This window comes from Perognathus longimembris, chromosome 1 (assembly GCF_023159225.1).
Source record: "Perognathus longimembris pacificus isolate PPM17 chromosome 1, ASM2315922v1, whole genome shotgun sequence".
Taxonomy (NCBI): Eukaryota; Metazoa; Chordata; class Mammalia; order Rodentia; family Heteromyidae; genus Perognathus; species Perognathus longimembris.
In genome coordinates, this window is record NC_063161.1 from 162,970,045 (window position 1) to 162,985,296 (window position 15,252).

The window sequence follows — 15,252 nt, forward strand, 5'->3', positions numbered from 1 at the left end:
CTGTTTGTTACCTCGTCCCTCATTCCCTCCTCCCTCCTCCCCCTTTCCTTTTCCCCCCAGGAGATGTTCAGTTCACTTACACCAAACAGTTTTGCAAGTATTGCTTTTGTAGTTGTTTCTCTTTTTACCCTGTGTCTCTCAATTTTGGTATTCCCTTTCAATTTCCTATTTCTAATACCAGTATAGACGGTTTCCAATATACTCAGATAAGATTACAGAGATAGTGTAGATACAACCAAAGGAAGGTGATACAAGAACATCATCAATAGTAGAAGCTACAGATACACATGGGACGTTGAAAGTAGTTACAACTGTGATATAACAATCGTTTCCATAACATGGAGTTCATTTCACTTAGCATCATCTTATGTGATCATAAGGGTATAGAGCTATTGGGCTCTTGTGATCCTCTGCTGTGACTTGCCTAAACCTGTGCTAATTATTCCCAATAAGGGAGACCATAGAGTCCATGTTTCTTTGGGTCTGGCTCACTTCACTTAGTATAATTTTTTCCAAGTCCTTCCATTTCCTTACAAATGGGGCAATGTCATTCTTTCTGATAGAGGCATGAAATTCCATTGTGTATATGTACCACATTTTCCTGATCCATTCGTCTACTGAGGGGCATCTGGGTTGGTTCCAGATTCTAGCTATGACAAATTGCGCTGCGATGAACATTGTTGTGCTGGTGGCTTTACTGTGATTTTGTTTGTGGTTTTTTGGATAGATACCCAAAAGTGAGGTTGCTGGGTCATAGGGGAGTTCTATATTGAGCCTTCTGAGGAATCTCCATACTGCTTGCCAGAGTGGCTGAACCAGTTTACATTCCCACCAACAATGAAGTAGGGTTCCCTTTTGGCCACATCCCCTCCAACAATTGTTAGTTTTCTTGATATATGACATTCTTACTGGGGTGAGATGGAATCTCAATGTTGTTTTGATTTGCACTTCTTTTATGGCCAGTGATGTAGAGCACTTTTTCATATGTCTCTTGGCCATTCTCATTTCCTCATCAGAGAAGTCTCTTTGTAAGTCTTTAGCCCACTTGATGAGGGGGCTATTGGTTCTTTGCGGTTTTGTTTTGGAAGAAGGTAATTTTTTTAGTTCTGCATATATTTTAGATATAAGGCCTTTGTCCGTTGAATGGCCGGTAAAGATCTTCTCCCAGTCTGTGGGCTTTCTGTTTATCTTGCAAGCTATGTCCTTTGCCGTGCAGAAGCTCTGCAGTTTGATGCAGTCCCATTTGTCCAACCTTTCTTTGATTTGTAGCCTTTCTGGGTCTTTGTTAAGGAAGTTCCGTCCTGCGCCAAGGAGCCCAAGTGTTTCTTCTACTCCTTCCTTTAGTGTTTTCAGGGTGTCTGGTTTGTTGTTTTTTTTCCCTCGGAGAAAACCTCTAGGGCTTCTGTTTATTCAAATGAGGAGCCCCCCAGATATACCTCCGAGGGCGGGCACAAGAGAGGGATTGCAGATTGGTCACAGAGGGCTGTCCATCAAGTGATGTCAGGGGACCTCCTTTGGGGATGGAGGCTCAGCCCCCCAAGGATGGGCCCCTGGGGTACCCCTCCATTATACACGTGCTCACCCCAGGAGCAGGGCTTCTCTTCCTGTTAAAGGCAGGAAGGGGAGGGGCAGGCCAAGGTCAGCTGTGGCCCCTTAAAGGCACAGCTGCAGGGTGTCTGTTTTGATTTCAAGGTCTTTAATCCATTTGGAATTGATTTTGGTGCAGGGTGATATATAAGGATCTAGTTTTAGTTTGTTGCATGTGTTGAACCAGTTTTGCCAGCATCATTTGTTAAAGAGGCTATCTTTCTTCCAAACTATTGTTTTAGCTCCTTTATCAAAGATTAAGTAGACGTAGTTCTGTGGGTTCATTTCTGGGTCTTCTATTCTGTTCCATTGGTCTTCAGGCCTGTTCCGGTGCCAATACCAAGCTGTTTTTATTACTATAGCTTTATAATACAGCTTGAAGTTAGGTATTGTACTTCCTCCAGCACTGTTCTTTCTGCTTAGGATTGTTTTTGCTATTCTAGGTCTTTTATTGTTCCATATGAATTTCTGGATTGTTTCCTCTATTTCATTAAAAAATGGTGTTGGGATATTAATGGGTATTGCATTGAATTTGTAGATAGCCTTTGGCAATATTGCCATTTTGATTATATTAATCCTCCCAATCCAGGAGCATGGGAGGTTTTTCCATTTCCTTAGTTCTGACTTAATTTTGTTTTTCAAGCTTTTAAAGTTCTCATCAAAGAGGTCTTTCACTTCTTTGGTTAAGGTTATTCCTAGGTATTTTATGTTTTGGGGGGGCTATTGCAAAAGGAGTTGCTTTCCTGATTTCAGCCTCGGTCTTCGGGTCATAAGCATAGAGAAAAGCCGTTGATTTTTGAGGGTTTATTTTATATCCTGCAACTTTGCCAAAGTTTTGGATCAGCTCTAGTAGCTTGGGGGTAGAGTCTATGGGGTTCTTTAGGTATAGGATCATGTCATCTGTGAAGAGAGAAAGTTTAACTTCATCTTTTCCTATTTGGATCCCCTTTATATTTTCTTCTTGCCTAATTGCTCTGGCTAGGAATTCTAGTACTATGTTGAAGAGCAGGGGAGAGAGTGGACACCCCTGCCCTGTTCCTGATTTTAAAGGGAATGGCTTTAGTTTTTCACCATTTAGAGTTTTGCTTGCTGTTGGTTTGTCATAAACTGCCTTGATTATATTCAGGAATGTTCCCTGGAATCCCAGTTTTTCCAGGGCTTTTAGCAAAAATGGGTGCTGGATTTTATCGAACACTTTTTCCGCATCCAGAGATAACACCATGTGGTTCTTTACCTTGCTCCGGTTGATGTGGTGGATTACATTAATTGACTTGCATATATTAAACCAACTTTGCATCCCTGGGATCCCTGGGATCGTGGTGTATGATTTTTTTTGATGACCTGTTGAAGTCGATTGGCCAGGATTTTATTGAGAATTTTTGCATCTATATTCATCAGGGAAATTGGTCTATAGTCCTCTTTCCGTGATGAGTCCCTGCCTGGTTTTGGGATGAGGGTTATACTGGCTTCATAGAATGTGTTTGGTAGTGAACGTTCTCTTTCAATTTCATTGAAGAGTTTGAGAAATGTTGGTGTGAGTTCTGTTTTGAAGGCCTTGTAGAATTCTGAAGTGAATCTGTCTGGACCTGGGCTTTTCTTGGATGGGAAATCATTTATTGCCATTTCTATTTCAATACTGGATATGGATCTGTTTAGAAAGTTTAAATCTTCATGGTTGAGTTTGGGGATATGAATTTTTCTAGGAAATCATCCATTTCTTACAAGTTCTCGAATTTGTTGGCATAAAGGTTTGCAAAATAGTCCCTTATTTTTTTCTGAATTTCGGTTATTTCTGTGGTGATGTTACCTATCTCATCTCTTATCTTGTTTATTTGAGTGTGCTGCCTTCGTTTTTTGGTCAGGTTTGCCAGGGGTCTGTCTATCTTGTTGATTTTTTCAAAGAACCAACTCTTTGTTTTGTTGATTCTTTTGATGGTGTTTTTCGTCTCTAATTGATTTAATTTTGATTTGATTTTAATTATTTGCTTCTGTCTATTGACTTGGGGTTTGGCTTGTTGTTCTCTTTCAAGGAAATTAAAGTGCTTCCTTAAATTATTGAGTTGCTGTTTCTCCAGTTTGTTGGTGTATGCACTCAGAGATATAAATTTTCCTCTGAGTACTGCCTTTGCTGTGTCCCAAAGGAGCTGGTACTTTGTGTCCTCATCTTGGTTGAATTCCATAAACATTTGAATTTCCGTTTTGATTTCTTCAATGATCCACTGATGGTTCAGCAGTGTGTTGTTTAGTCTCCATGAATTGTAGGATTTCTGTGGTGGCTGTTTGAGTTGAGCTCTAATTTTATTCCATTGTGGTCTGAGAGAATGCAGGGAATGGTTTTGATACTTCTGAATTTGTACAGATTTTCTTTGTGCCCTAAGATGTGATCTATTTTGGAGAATGTTCCATGTGCTGCGGAGAAGAATGTGTATTCTGTTGTTTCTGGGTAGAATATTCTGTAGATGTCGGCTAAGTCTGTTGGTCTATGCAATTATTTAGTTCTGTGATTTCTTTGTTCATTTTTTGGCGTGTTGATCTGTCCAGAGGTGATAGTAGAGTGTTAAAGACCCCAACTATCAATGTGTTTGGGTCTATGAGTGTTTTTAGAGTCAGTAGTGTTTGTTTGATGAAGTTGGGTGCTCCTGCATTTGGTGTGTAGATATTTAGAATGGTTATAACTTCCTGTAGGAGAGATCCCTTTACTAGTATGTAGTAACCTTCTTTGTCTCTTCTTACCTTTTTTAATTTGAAGTCAATTTTGTCTGATACTAGGATTGCAACTCCAGCCTGCTTATGGGGGCCATTTGCTTGATAGATTTGATTCCAGCCTTTCACTTTTAGAAGATGTTTACTTTTGCTGGATAGATGTGTCTCTTGGAGGCAGCAGAAAGATGGATCTTGATTTTTGATCCAATTTATGAGCCTATGTCGTTTGATTGGAGAATTAAGTCCATTAATGTTGAGAGTTAGGATTGAGAGATGATTGTTTGTTCCTTTCATTATCACTATCTTGTTAAAAGCTGTGTCTTGGGCTGGGGATATGGCCTAGTGGCAAGAGTGCTTGCCTCTTGCACATGAAGCCCTGGGTTCGATTCCCCAGCACCACCTATATAGAAAATGGCCAGAAGGGGCGCTGTGGCTCAAGTGGCAGAGTGCTAGCCTTGAGCAAAAAGAAGCCAGGGACAGTGCTCAGGCCCTGAGTCCAAGGCCCAGGACTGGCAAAAAAAAAAAAAAAAAAAAAAAAAAAAAGCTGTGTCTTCCCATTTCTTGATCTGATGTTTACTATTTAGGGTTCATTTCTCTGTCTGTATTGGGATCTTGATTATTTTCCCTGTATAGTACATCTTTGAGGACTTTCTGTAAAGCTGGTTTGGTGGAGATATATTGATTCAGTTTTTCCTTACTGTGGAAGACTTTTATTTGACCTTCAGCTATGAATGAGAGTTTGGCTGGGTACAGTATTCTTGGTTGGTAGTTATTTTTATTTAGTGTTTGGTATACCTCATTCCAGGCTCTCCTTGCTTTCATGAATACTGGAAGACAGATGCACAAAACAGAGAAAAATTATTTAAAAAAATAAATAAATAAAAAGGAAAAAACCCAGAAAAATGAACAACCAAAAAAAAAAAAACTTAATAAAACAAACAGGTAAAAATGGAAAACAAAAAAACCAATGATGTTTCTGAAGTGAAAAAAATTTTTTTTTTTTTTTTTTTTTTTGGCCAGTCCTGGGCCTTGGACTCAGGGCCTGAGCACTGTCCCTGGCTTCTTCCCGCTCAAGGCTAGCACTCTGCTACTTGAGCCACAGCACCGCTTCTGGCCGTTTTCTGTATATGTGGTGCTGGGGAATCGAACCTAGGGCCTCGTGTATCCGAGGCAGGCACTCTTGCCACTAGGCTATATCCCCAGCCCCTGAAGTGAAAAAAATTTTTAAAAATTTAAAAAAAAGTTTAAAAAATGTTTGAAAATAAAAAAAAAATGGAGTCCTCTTTGTTTGGGTGGTCTTTCCCCAGTCTCTGGTTTCCTTGCAATGGTCTGCAGTCTGTTTTCCTGATTGGCTGGTTTGACTTGCTTTCAGTTCGCAGGGGGTGGATCTGTTCTGACCCTTCTCCCCTGTTGGTGCAATCCTGGGTCTCTGCGGTTCGTACAGCTTGCAGGTAAACCTTGGGCGTCCTCTGTAGATGGGGACGTGAGCAGTCTTGGGAACCATGGCTCCTCTGTCTGCTGTGGGGCCGCAGCCTTTAACGTCTGGCTTTGAATAGACTGTGTACTCAGCAGGGCGGGGAGCCTCTGGCCTGGTTTACCTGGCTGAGAGTTGCTTGCCTGGGGGAGGTTCCTACCTCCTGGGTGGGGCAGCCGCCTGGCGGAACTGGCTATGGAATTCAGCTCCATTTCGGGCTGGGAATTGGGCTTCCGCTGTGACAGGACCGTTTATCTGTCTCAGGAAGTGTTTGTTCACCCGTCTGGTGTTTCTGTGCTGCTGGTAGCTGCTCGCCGCTTGTGCTTTAAATTTAGAAATTCTGGCGGGCAGGGCGGGGCACCTCTGCCTAAGCCGAGGCCCAGGACGAGCCTCCCGCCTGGGCAGGGGGCATTCTCCTGGGCAGAGCTGGCTCTCACTGGTGGTTCCCTCTTGCCCTTTTCAAAGATGGCTCCTTTGTCCTTGCTTTCCCAAGGCCGGCTTTAGTTCCAGTCTGGTCTGACCCTATGCCAGTGTCAAAGATGGTGCTTTGCTCTGGCGGTGGGGGAAGGGCTACCTTCCAGAAGCTGCTCTGTGGGCGCGAGTGAGAATATCTTTCGTGGGGTACTCACACTTGCTCTGTGATTTCAGCCCGTCTGTGCTCAGCTGCCGTCTGGAGGATTTCTCCCTGGTCTATGCTGTGTGCTTTAGCCACGCGGAGTGCGGGTTGCTGTGCCTGGTGCTGTGATGGCACCAGCACCATGACCCTCAGATTTCAGCCTCCTGAGTAGATAGGATTACAGACATGAGCCACTGTTACCTGGCTGTTAAATCTCATCTTTCAAGGGCAAATTATCACTGATGCTTTCTAATAATTGAAAATTTATAATACTAACATCAAGATGAGATTAATATGGGACTGGAGGTTTCTCTCAATGGTAGAGTGACTACCTAGCAATTCAATAGGATCTTTAAAGTCTGTCTTTTAATTTCCAAATGTAAATTTTTTATTTTAATCTTTTCTTCTGGTTTCTACCTTAACTTGTAACTTAACATTGTGAGTAGTTCTCATGACCTGAGTGATAGTCTTCTTTAAGGTTTATTTATAATTTCTTATGGCTTATCTTTATGGTTAACTTTGTATAGTCAAGTTTTGTAAATGCTCTATATATGCTTTAAAGGAATATATTTTCTTAAAATTGGAGAACCCTGTGATTTCTATATGTGTCTGCCAAATCATGTTTGTTGATTTTTTAAAATTTATTTATTAATTGAACACAATTTTTTTTGACAAGGCATTGTGCAAAAAGGGTACAGTTACATAGTAGGGCAGTGTGTACATTTCTTGTGATATCTTATGCCCAGTTTGTTGATTTTTTTTTAAATGCCAGTCCTAGAGCTTGAACTCAGGGCTTGGGTGGCTGCCCCTGAGCTTTTTTACTGAGAGTTAGCACCCTATCATTTGAGCCACGCTCCACATCCAGCTTTTTGGTGGGTAATTGGAGATAAGAGTCACACAGACTTTTCTGACCAGGCTGGATTTGAGCCATGATTCTCAGATCTCAGCCTCTTGAGTAGCTAGGATTACAGACACAAACCACCAGCCCCCAGCTAGATTTGTTAATTATGTTTCCTAAGTATTCTATAGATTTATTAATGTTTGGGCCATTTGATTTCTTAATAAATTGAGTGAGAGGCATTGAGATCTCTATAAAGAGCAATGTTTCTATGTTTCTTTTTTTTTTTTTTTTTTTTTGCCAGTCCTGGGCCTTGGACTCAGGGCCTGAGCACTGTCCCTGGCTTCTTCCCGCTCAAGGCTAGCACTCTGCCACTTGAGCCACAGCGCCGCTTCTGGCCGTTTTCTGTATATGTGGTGCTGGGGAATTGAACCTAGGGCCTTGTGTATCCGAGGCAGGCACTCTTGCCACTAGGCTATATCCCCAGCCTCTATGTTTCTTTTTAATGCAACTTTTTTTTTTTAATATGTGATGGTTCTAAGGCTTGAACTCAATGCCTAGGCACAATCCTTGAGGGTTTTTTTTTCCCCCAATGGTAGTGCTCTACCACTTGAGTCACAGCTCCACTTCCAGCTTTTTGGGTAGTTATTTGAAGATAAGAGTCTTATGGACTTTTCTGCTTGGGTTGGTTTTGAACTGTGATCCTTAGATCTCAGCCTTCTGAGTAGATAGGATTATAGGAATGGGCCATCTGCTCCTGGCTTAGTGCAATTGTTTTAAAATAGTTTGAAATGTATAGTATTGTATAAAATGATCTATAGATTGCTAAACACTTGTTACATACATTTCTAAAATTGTAACTGTGTTTCTGAGTTTATTGGGTGTAGGTTTTAATTTTATTTCTTCCTCAAAGAAAATCTTCCTATTTAAATAGCTAAGAAGTATCCTCTTTAACAGTTACTTTTGTCTTAAAGTGGATTTTTCCTTATGTGAATACTGCAACCTAGATTTGTTCTTTTCTAATGAGCATTTATCAGGCCTGTCTTCTTCCATCTTTTGCCCTTTATGTATCTTAGGCTTATCAAGCCTGTGTAACTGTACCTTTAAAAACTCTAGCTGAATAATTTCTGTTATTTATTTGCCACATTTAGTTTGCTTATATTGAGTCTGATTCATTTGCTTAGACTTGGAAGTTGAGCTGTGGCTCAAGTGGTAGAGTGCTAGCCTTGAAGAAAAACGCTGAGGGAGACAGCACCCACTCCCTGAGTTCAAGCCCCAGTACTGGCACACAAACATTTTTTAAAAGCTTTAAAAATTTACTTAGACTTGCTTAATCTAGGATTGTGACATTTGTTCCATTTTCTATTTTTTCCTCCATCCTTTCCTTTTGATTGTTTATTTGCTTCCATATCACATTTTCTCAGAGCTCTATTTGTTCAAAAGTTATGTTTTGCTTTTGTTTAGTTGTTACTTTTGTGAGTTTACCATGCATGCAAAACAAATTCTGTAGTTATTTATGTTAACCTCCCATCAGCATGAAGACCTCAGAGCAGTACTTCATTTGTATTACTGCTGTTCAGCATTTCAGTCCTTAAGAAGTCCCATAAAATATAATTATTGTTTTGACAGTTTGTTTTGTAAGTTATTGGGCACCTGCCTTTCATTCTTGCTTCATATTCTTCTCTTTGAGTGGTTTTGTTCTCCGTGAAGGAATCCATTTCACCATCACATGGTTTATACATTTCTGAAAATGTCATCACTGAAATAGCAGTTCTGAATAAAAGTAGTGCGTATGTAACTCTGCAATCTAACATGACCCAAACCACGAATGACTCTAATAAGAACATAGCAAAGTGAAATCTGTACTGGTGTTGACACACCAGTATGGAAATGAATTAATCCTTTGTAACCTTTTGTGTGAGATCCTTTCACTCTCGCGTGTGTTCCGCCCCGTCCCGCGGGTGGAACAGCTGGAGTGTGGCCTCGAGTGCAGGCCTTGGCTTGTGTGTGGACGCAAGACGCCCTTACCCGCCTCACGCTTAAAGAGGACGCAGGACACGCGGGTGTTCTCGGGGAAAGCTTCTTGGAATTCCGGTTTATTTAGGGAAGAACAGCCACATTGATAGCAGTAGTGATGGCAGGAAGGGGAGGGATCTGGAGTGACTAGCTAGACGCTAGTGACAGGCTACCCGGGCTGGACCTCCTCCACGGGCTAAGGCCACATCCCACAGGACCGCCCCCTGGGGGGAGGCAGGGCTGGTCAGCTACCCTTTCTGGTTCTGGACCCCGGAGGGGGATGGGAGTGGCTAACAGCCACGCAGCCCCAGGGTGGGAGGAGAGGCAGCCTCTCAGGACTGCCCCCCCTTGATGCCAAGCTGATGCCCAACCACCTTTGACACCAAAGCTTAAACTGTCTCCTCCTATGAGGTGCTGGAAGGGAGGGAATCACATCCAGGGGAGACCAGCTACCTCCTATGCATGAGAGTAATGTGTTTGCTCATGAAGGGGTTCTCCTCAGGGGTCTCTCCCTCTAGACACCTTCTCAAGCCCCAGTCCTTTTTCCCCTTTGTCCCAGTGAAAGTGGTGTTTTCTGAGTATGGAAAATTCAAGTGGTCTCAGGGACACCTGAGTAGATGTGAGGTCTTTGCTTCTCTCCCTGGGACAGCTTCCCTTGAATACTATCTGTGCCTTCCCATCTGAGCACCTTCAGACAGGGGCAAATGGTATGCTTTTCCTCAGCTGCCACAGTGCAGTTCAAGAGTAGCATTTGTTTACTTCAAGCTGCTCGTCATGGGTGTGATAGTGTTGGGTCAGTTTTATAGACTTTTATTGCTTGCTCGTTTTTAAAGCTGCTTTTAAAGAAGTTTACAAATTTTGTATTTCTCATCTAAAAATGTCCATATTTGAAGTCATTAGTATATAAGTCAGTTATTTGTCATGCCTGTCTTTTAGTCCTTAGTAACTTTGCCTAATTGTCTTCTACTTCTGTGGTTTGATTTTGCTGTTATGAAGTAGCCACCTCCTCATCTTCCTCCTCTTCTTCCTCCTCTTCTTCCTCCAACTCCTCCTCCTCCTCCTCCTCCTCCTCCTCCTCCTCCTCTTCTTCTGCCTTTTTATGACCTGCTTCCAACAATGAATTTACGTAGTCTATAGCAAGTTTCATCTTGTTCCTGTTATTTTATTTTTTTCTTAGTCTGCTTTGGCTACTTTTTCTATGACTTTGTTGTAGTATTTTAGAAGAAGTTCCAAGACTTTGGCATCTTTGTTCCTTTTTTTTTTTATGGTGGTGGTACTGGGGATTAAATCCAAAATGTTGTGCTTGATAGGCATGTGCTCTACACCATGAGTCATACCAGATCTTTTGCCTTGATTATTTTTGAGATAGGGTCTCATGTTTTGCCTGGGAACCAATCTCAGACCTCAGTCCTCCTACCTATGGCTTCCTGTGTGGCTGAGACCTCAGATATGTACCACCATTGGTACATTGGTGGTACATTATTGGTTGAGATGGGATCTTGATTACTTTTTCTATGGACTGGCCTTGAATGACAGCTCTTCCATCTCTAGCCTTTGATGGAGCAAGCATGTATGCCACCATGCCTGACCTTTGTTATTTAAAGAGGTATAAAAATGAGATGCTTCAGTCGATGAACACTGCTCTGTACCTGAGATTCCAGGAACAATATTCCGGATGGTAACTGAAATATATATTAGCATAGTTAAAAATGAAGAATTGAGAAGACAAATTTACCCAAGAAGGGACAGAGATTAAGGCCATTTTAACTGAGGGAGTTTGATTTGAGTGAAGAATGCTGGGGATGCCAAGAGAGCAGAGGAGGGGGCCAAGGGAGAAGCAGTGATTAGTGGGTGCTGAGCATGAACCGAGGGAGACAAGACTGTGAACAGGGCAGTGGGCAAGGTGTTGTTCAACATTTCTTTTGGACTCCCTGGCACATCAAGGCTTTTCCTCATGGTCTTTCATGAGAATCCCCAGGTCACAGCAGGCTGAATAATGGGGTTTAGGGTGCACCTGTGGATCTGTGTGTCCCAGGCTGTCCCACTTCTCCCTTTTCTGCTGCTCAGAGATCTCTTAGAGGAAGAGCTCACAAGGCTCTGGTATTGTCAAGATGTAGGATTCATTGGCTTCTACACCAAAGATACAGTGCCCAGTTTAGCGCCTGTCATATTCCAACCCCAGCAGTGTAGAAGGTGGAGAGGTCCTGCTTAGGTCTCCATAGATGATAGCCCTCCAACCAGGACTGACTGCAGTACTGACACTCCTCTGCACGCCATGTCATGTTGTACCTGATGAAGCTGTATTCTAAGCCACATGTTCTTCCCTAGACAGGCACAGGATTGCTTTCCTTACCTGTGGCACTGGAGCTGGGAGAGACCCATGTGATGTGTGCTTTATGTGCACACACTCCTAACTTGGAGGCCCTGTATCCTTATAGGTGGTAACATGGACCTGGAAAGCCAAGCAGAGGGGAAGAAGGAGGCAGAAGCTGACGACTTGCCAAGGAGTGGCCCCCGGCCCATCGTCCCATACAGCTCCATGTTCTGTTTGAGCCCCACCAACCTGTGAGTCTCCTCACTGCCCACGTGTGTTTGTCTTTCTCATCTCCTTCCTGACCCACAGGAACACAGTAGCCAATGTGCAGGGACCAGTTCCATCCCTTTGACTTAGAACCCAGTGACCACAGAAGTCCCATGAGGCATACTATCACTTCACTTTACAGACAAGGACCCAGAGCCTTGTAGACAGACATGCAGCCAAGAAGTCTTGGTGGTGGAGCTAGGCTTGGACTCAAGGTGGTCAGCTCTAGAGCCTGTGACTCCCTCTCCTGTAGCATGTTCACTGCTGTACATATGGACCCCATGAGTGCCTTTTATGCATAACACCTCCCTTTATCCACCCTTCCATCATGCATGCATATTTGTTGTGTGTTCAGTTTTTCTGTTATGTGTCCCCTTCCATGTGTATTTATCATGATTCACCATCTACTCATCAATCTGGTTCTCATTAACCCAACCAACACTCACATGCAAGCCATGTTCTAGGGGCTGGACACATACACTGATAAATAGGGCAGGAACATCTGTCCTGAAGCAGATGGGCTGGTGAAAGAGACAGACAACAGACAAGGCAATGGTTTGCAAGCCATTTGGTTTGCAAGTGGCTCATGCCTGTATCCACAGCTATCATTCAGAAAGTAGAGGTAGAAGGATTGAGGAAAAAGGATTTACATAGGCTGACTCATGTGAAAGCATGAGACCCAGCCAGGTACAGTGGCTTATGCCTGTAATCCTAGCTACTTGGGATGGGAGGTGGGGGGCTGAGATGATGGTTCAAAGCCAGCCTGGGCAAAAAGTTTGTGAGACCCCTTTCTCAACCAACAGCTGGGTGTAGTGGTTTTCACCTGCCATCCCAGCTATGCCAAAAGACTGAGATCAGAAGGATAACAGCAGGCCAGCCAGGGCAGAAGAATTTGCAAGGCTCAATCTCAACAGAAAGAACTGAGCGTGATGGTATGCCTGTCATACCTATCATACCTGTGTGCTTGTTATGTTGGAAGCCTAAAATGGGGGATCACAGTCCAGGTGCATACTTGGGTGAATATGAGATTCTACCTCAAAATAACCAGAGCAAAAAAGGGCTGGAGGCATGTCTCAGTGGTAGACTTACTGTCAAGCAAGTTAAAATTCTTGATTCAAAGAAAAAGAATGAATGAAAGGAAAAAAAAAGGAAATGTGTAATCCCCTTCTGAAAAACAAAGTAAAGCAAAAAAAAAAAAAAAAAAAAAGGGATTAGGATATGGATGAAGTGGCACAAAGTTCTGAGTTTAAACCCCAGTACCACCAAAACCAAATGAACAAGTCAGGAATGAGTGCTAGGAAGAAACAAAGTTGAGGTGGAAATGTGCTGGGGCTAAAACTAGATGGAAAAGTTAAATGGGGTCCTCAGAGGTGAGACTGGAATGAAAATTTGAAGGGAGGAAGAGTGCTTCAGGCAAAGGTGGAATCCCACAAAAGCCAGCCTGGACAGAGCCAAGTGGGTGCTGAATAGGTCAGAGGACAGCAGTGTATGAATGACCATTGCTGACCTGTCCAGCTACTCTTTCTGCCTTTGATTGTGCCACTCTCTCCACCCAGCCTTCCTCACATATTCTCTCTGCCTACCCCTTCCCTCCATTCTTTCATTCAGTACACATGTATGGGGAACTCACTCTGCTGTGCAAGGGTTAAGGGTAAATGGGAACAGAGACAGATGAATCTCTTCCCTCTTAGACTGACAATGTAGTGGGAAGGTAAATAGGCAACAGTCAAATAAAGCCTGGGATGGAGGCTCTGGTGGTGTGGGACAGGTGGGAGGAGGCCAGAGGGAGTTTTCATAGAGGAAGTGATGTCTTTGTTGGACCCATGAAGGATGAGTAAGAGTGAAGAGGGAAGAAGGAGTGCTGTTTTAGAGAAGGGTGTTACAATGGTCCAGGACTAGAAGACAGCAGGATGCTGAGGTGCAGGGAGTGTGTTGCCCTGGGGAAGACCTGAACAGTCACCCAAAAGGCCCCCAAAGTATGGTAGGGGTGCACAAGTGGGTTCACATGTAACTGTATTCCAGTAGGGTGGGTTAGTAGAAAGAAGTGAAACAGGAGATCATTTAGTAGGTGGCTAGGAAGATAAGGAGATGCTTTGACCAGGGTATTCAGAATAGAGGCTTGTATATGAAATGTTTGAGGAGAAATTTTAGAAGCTTAATCTGTAGAATTTGATATTTAATTACATATGGAAGGGGAAGGACTGTCATTGATGACATATTGTCATCTCCTGACTAGTGGTAGGCAGGGTGTTACTGGGACCAGCAGTGTCCTTCTCTAAGCTCTGGCTGAGCTATGGGATCTAGCTAGCTGCCTGATCCTATAGAGCCAGGGCAGCTGGGGTGTCTCATGGCCAGGTGAACTGGAAGTCTGAGCCAGGGTGTGTAGCCGAGGAGAGGAAACCTAGGCACAAGCTGACTTGTGCAATGGCTATTAGAAGAACTAAAGGATAGGAAGTGGCCAGGGATGATGGTCCAGTGGGCGGCCTGGGCCTGGGTTGAGCAGCTCTCTCTGCTTGTGAAGGTGGTGAGGGAAGAGATGAATGGAGCCCCTTCAGGGAGGAAAGAAGTGGGCTAGTTGCTGGAGACAGCAGGCTGTGTAAGGTGGACATTCTTGGGAGTGTGGAAAGAAGAAGCTGGATGGAGGAGCTTGTGATAGAGGTGTGGACCTCCTTAGTTTATAAGAGTACTTGTGATGGTTTGTGGGACTTTCTGTCCCACTTGCTGGTCTGTGGTGGCTGCTTCTTATCTACTACCCTATTTCATCCTTCCTGACCCCCAGCTCACTGCTGTGTTGCAGCACTTATATCAGCATCTGCTAGTCTTCTGCTCCCTTATGTCTGCACTGCTTGCTAGTGCTTTGTTCTTACAGTGGAGCTTCATGAGGCCAGATACTTGCCTTTCCTATTCATTGCTGTGTCTCTAGTACCCAGCAGATGCTCAGTAATGTTGATCATCTGAGTAATGGTCAGCAGTGATTGAATCAGGAGGCAATTGTATAATATATGATGGTATGTTCACATATAGCCCTGAGGGTGATACCAGCAAAGACCCTGACACCCACTCTAAGTCAAAAGAAGCCTATTGTCTGCAAGTCTGCTGTGCTAAAATTCCTCCCTCCACCCCACCTGCAGCACACCTGTTCTGTAAAAGGCCAGGTAGTTGGTACTGTTAGATCTAGGGTTGCAGACAGTTGGGAAACAAGTGGAAGGAGTTATGCTCTAATAAAATGTTATTGACACGAACAGGGTCAGCCTCGTAAGGCCTGGGAGCTGTGGCTTGTTGAGCATTGGCCTATAATGCTCTCTCAGGAACATCAGACACTATCAGTCACCCGGTCTCTGTCCCTGGACCACAAAGACACTGGGAAAAGCTCCATTCTGGTGTCATACATTCCTGTGGTAGAACCTGGAGAAGTCCTTCCTACAGGAGAATCTGGA

General features: G+C 43.5%; 1 protein-coding gene across 1 annotated transcript in view; it reads left to right on the forward strand.

Annotated features, from left to right (window-relative positions):
• The window catches only part of Cacna1b (calcium voltage-gated channel subunit alpha1 B), a 165,556-nt gene that overhangs the window by 95,600 nt on the left and 54,704 nt on the right, over positions 1–15,252 (forward strand). The window contains exon 22 of the mRNA XM_048347216.1: positions 11,673–11,799. Within this exon, the coding sequence (XP_048203173.1) occupies positions 11,673–11,799 (127 nt within the window). The remainder of the gene's footprint in view (positions 1–11,672; positions 11,800–15,252) is intronic.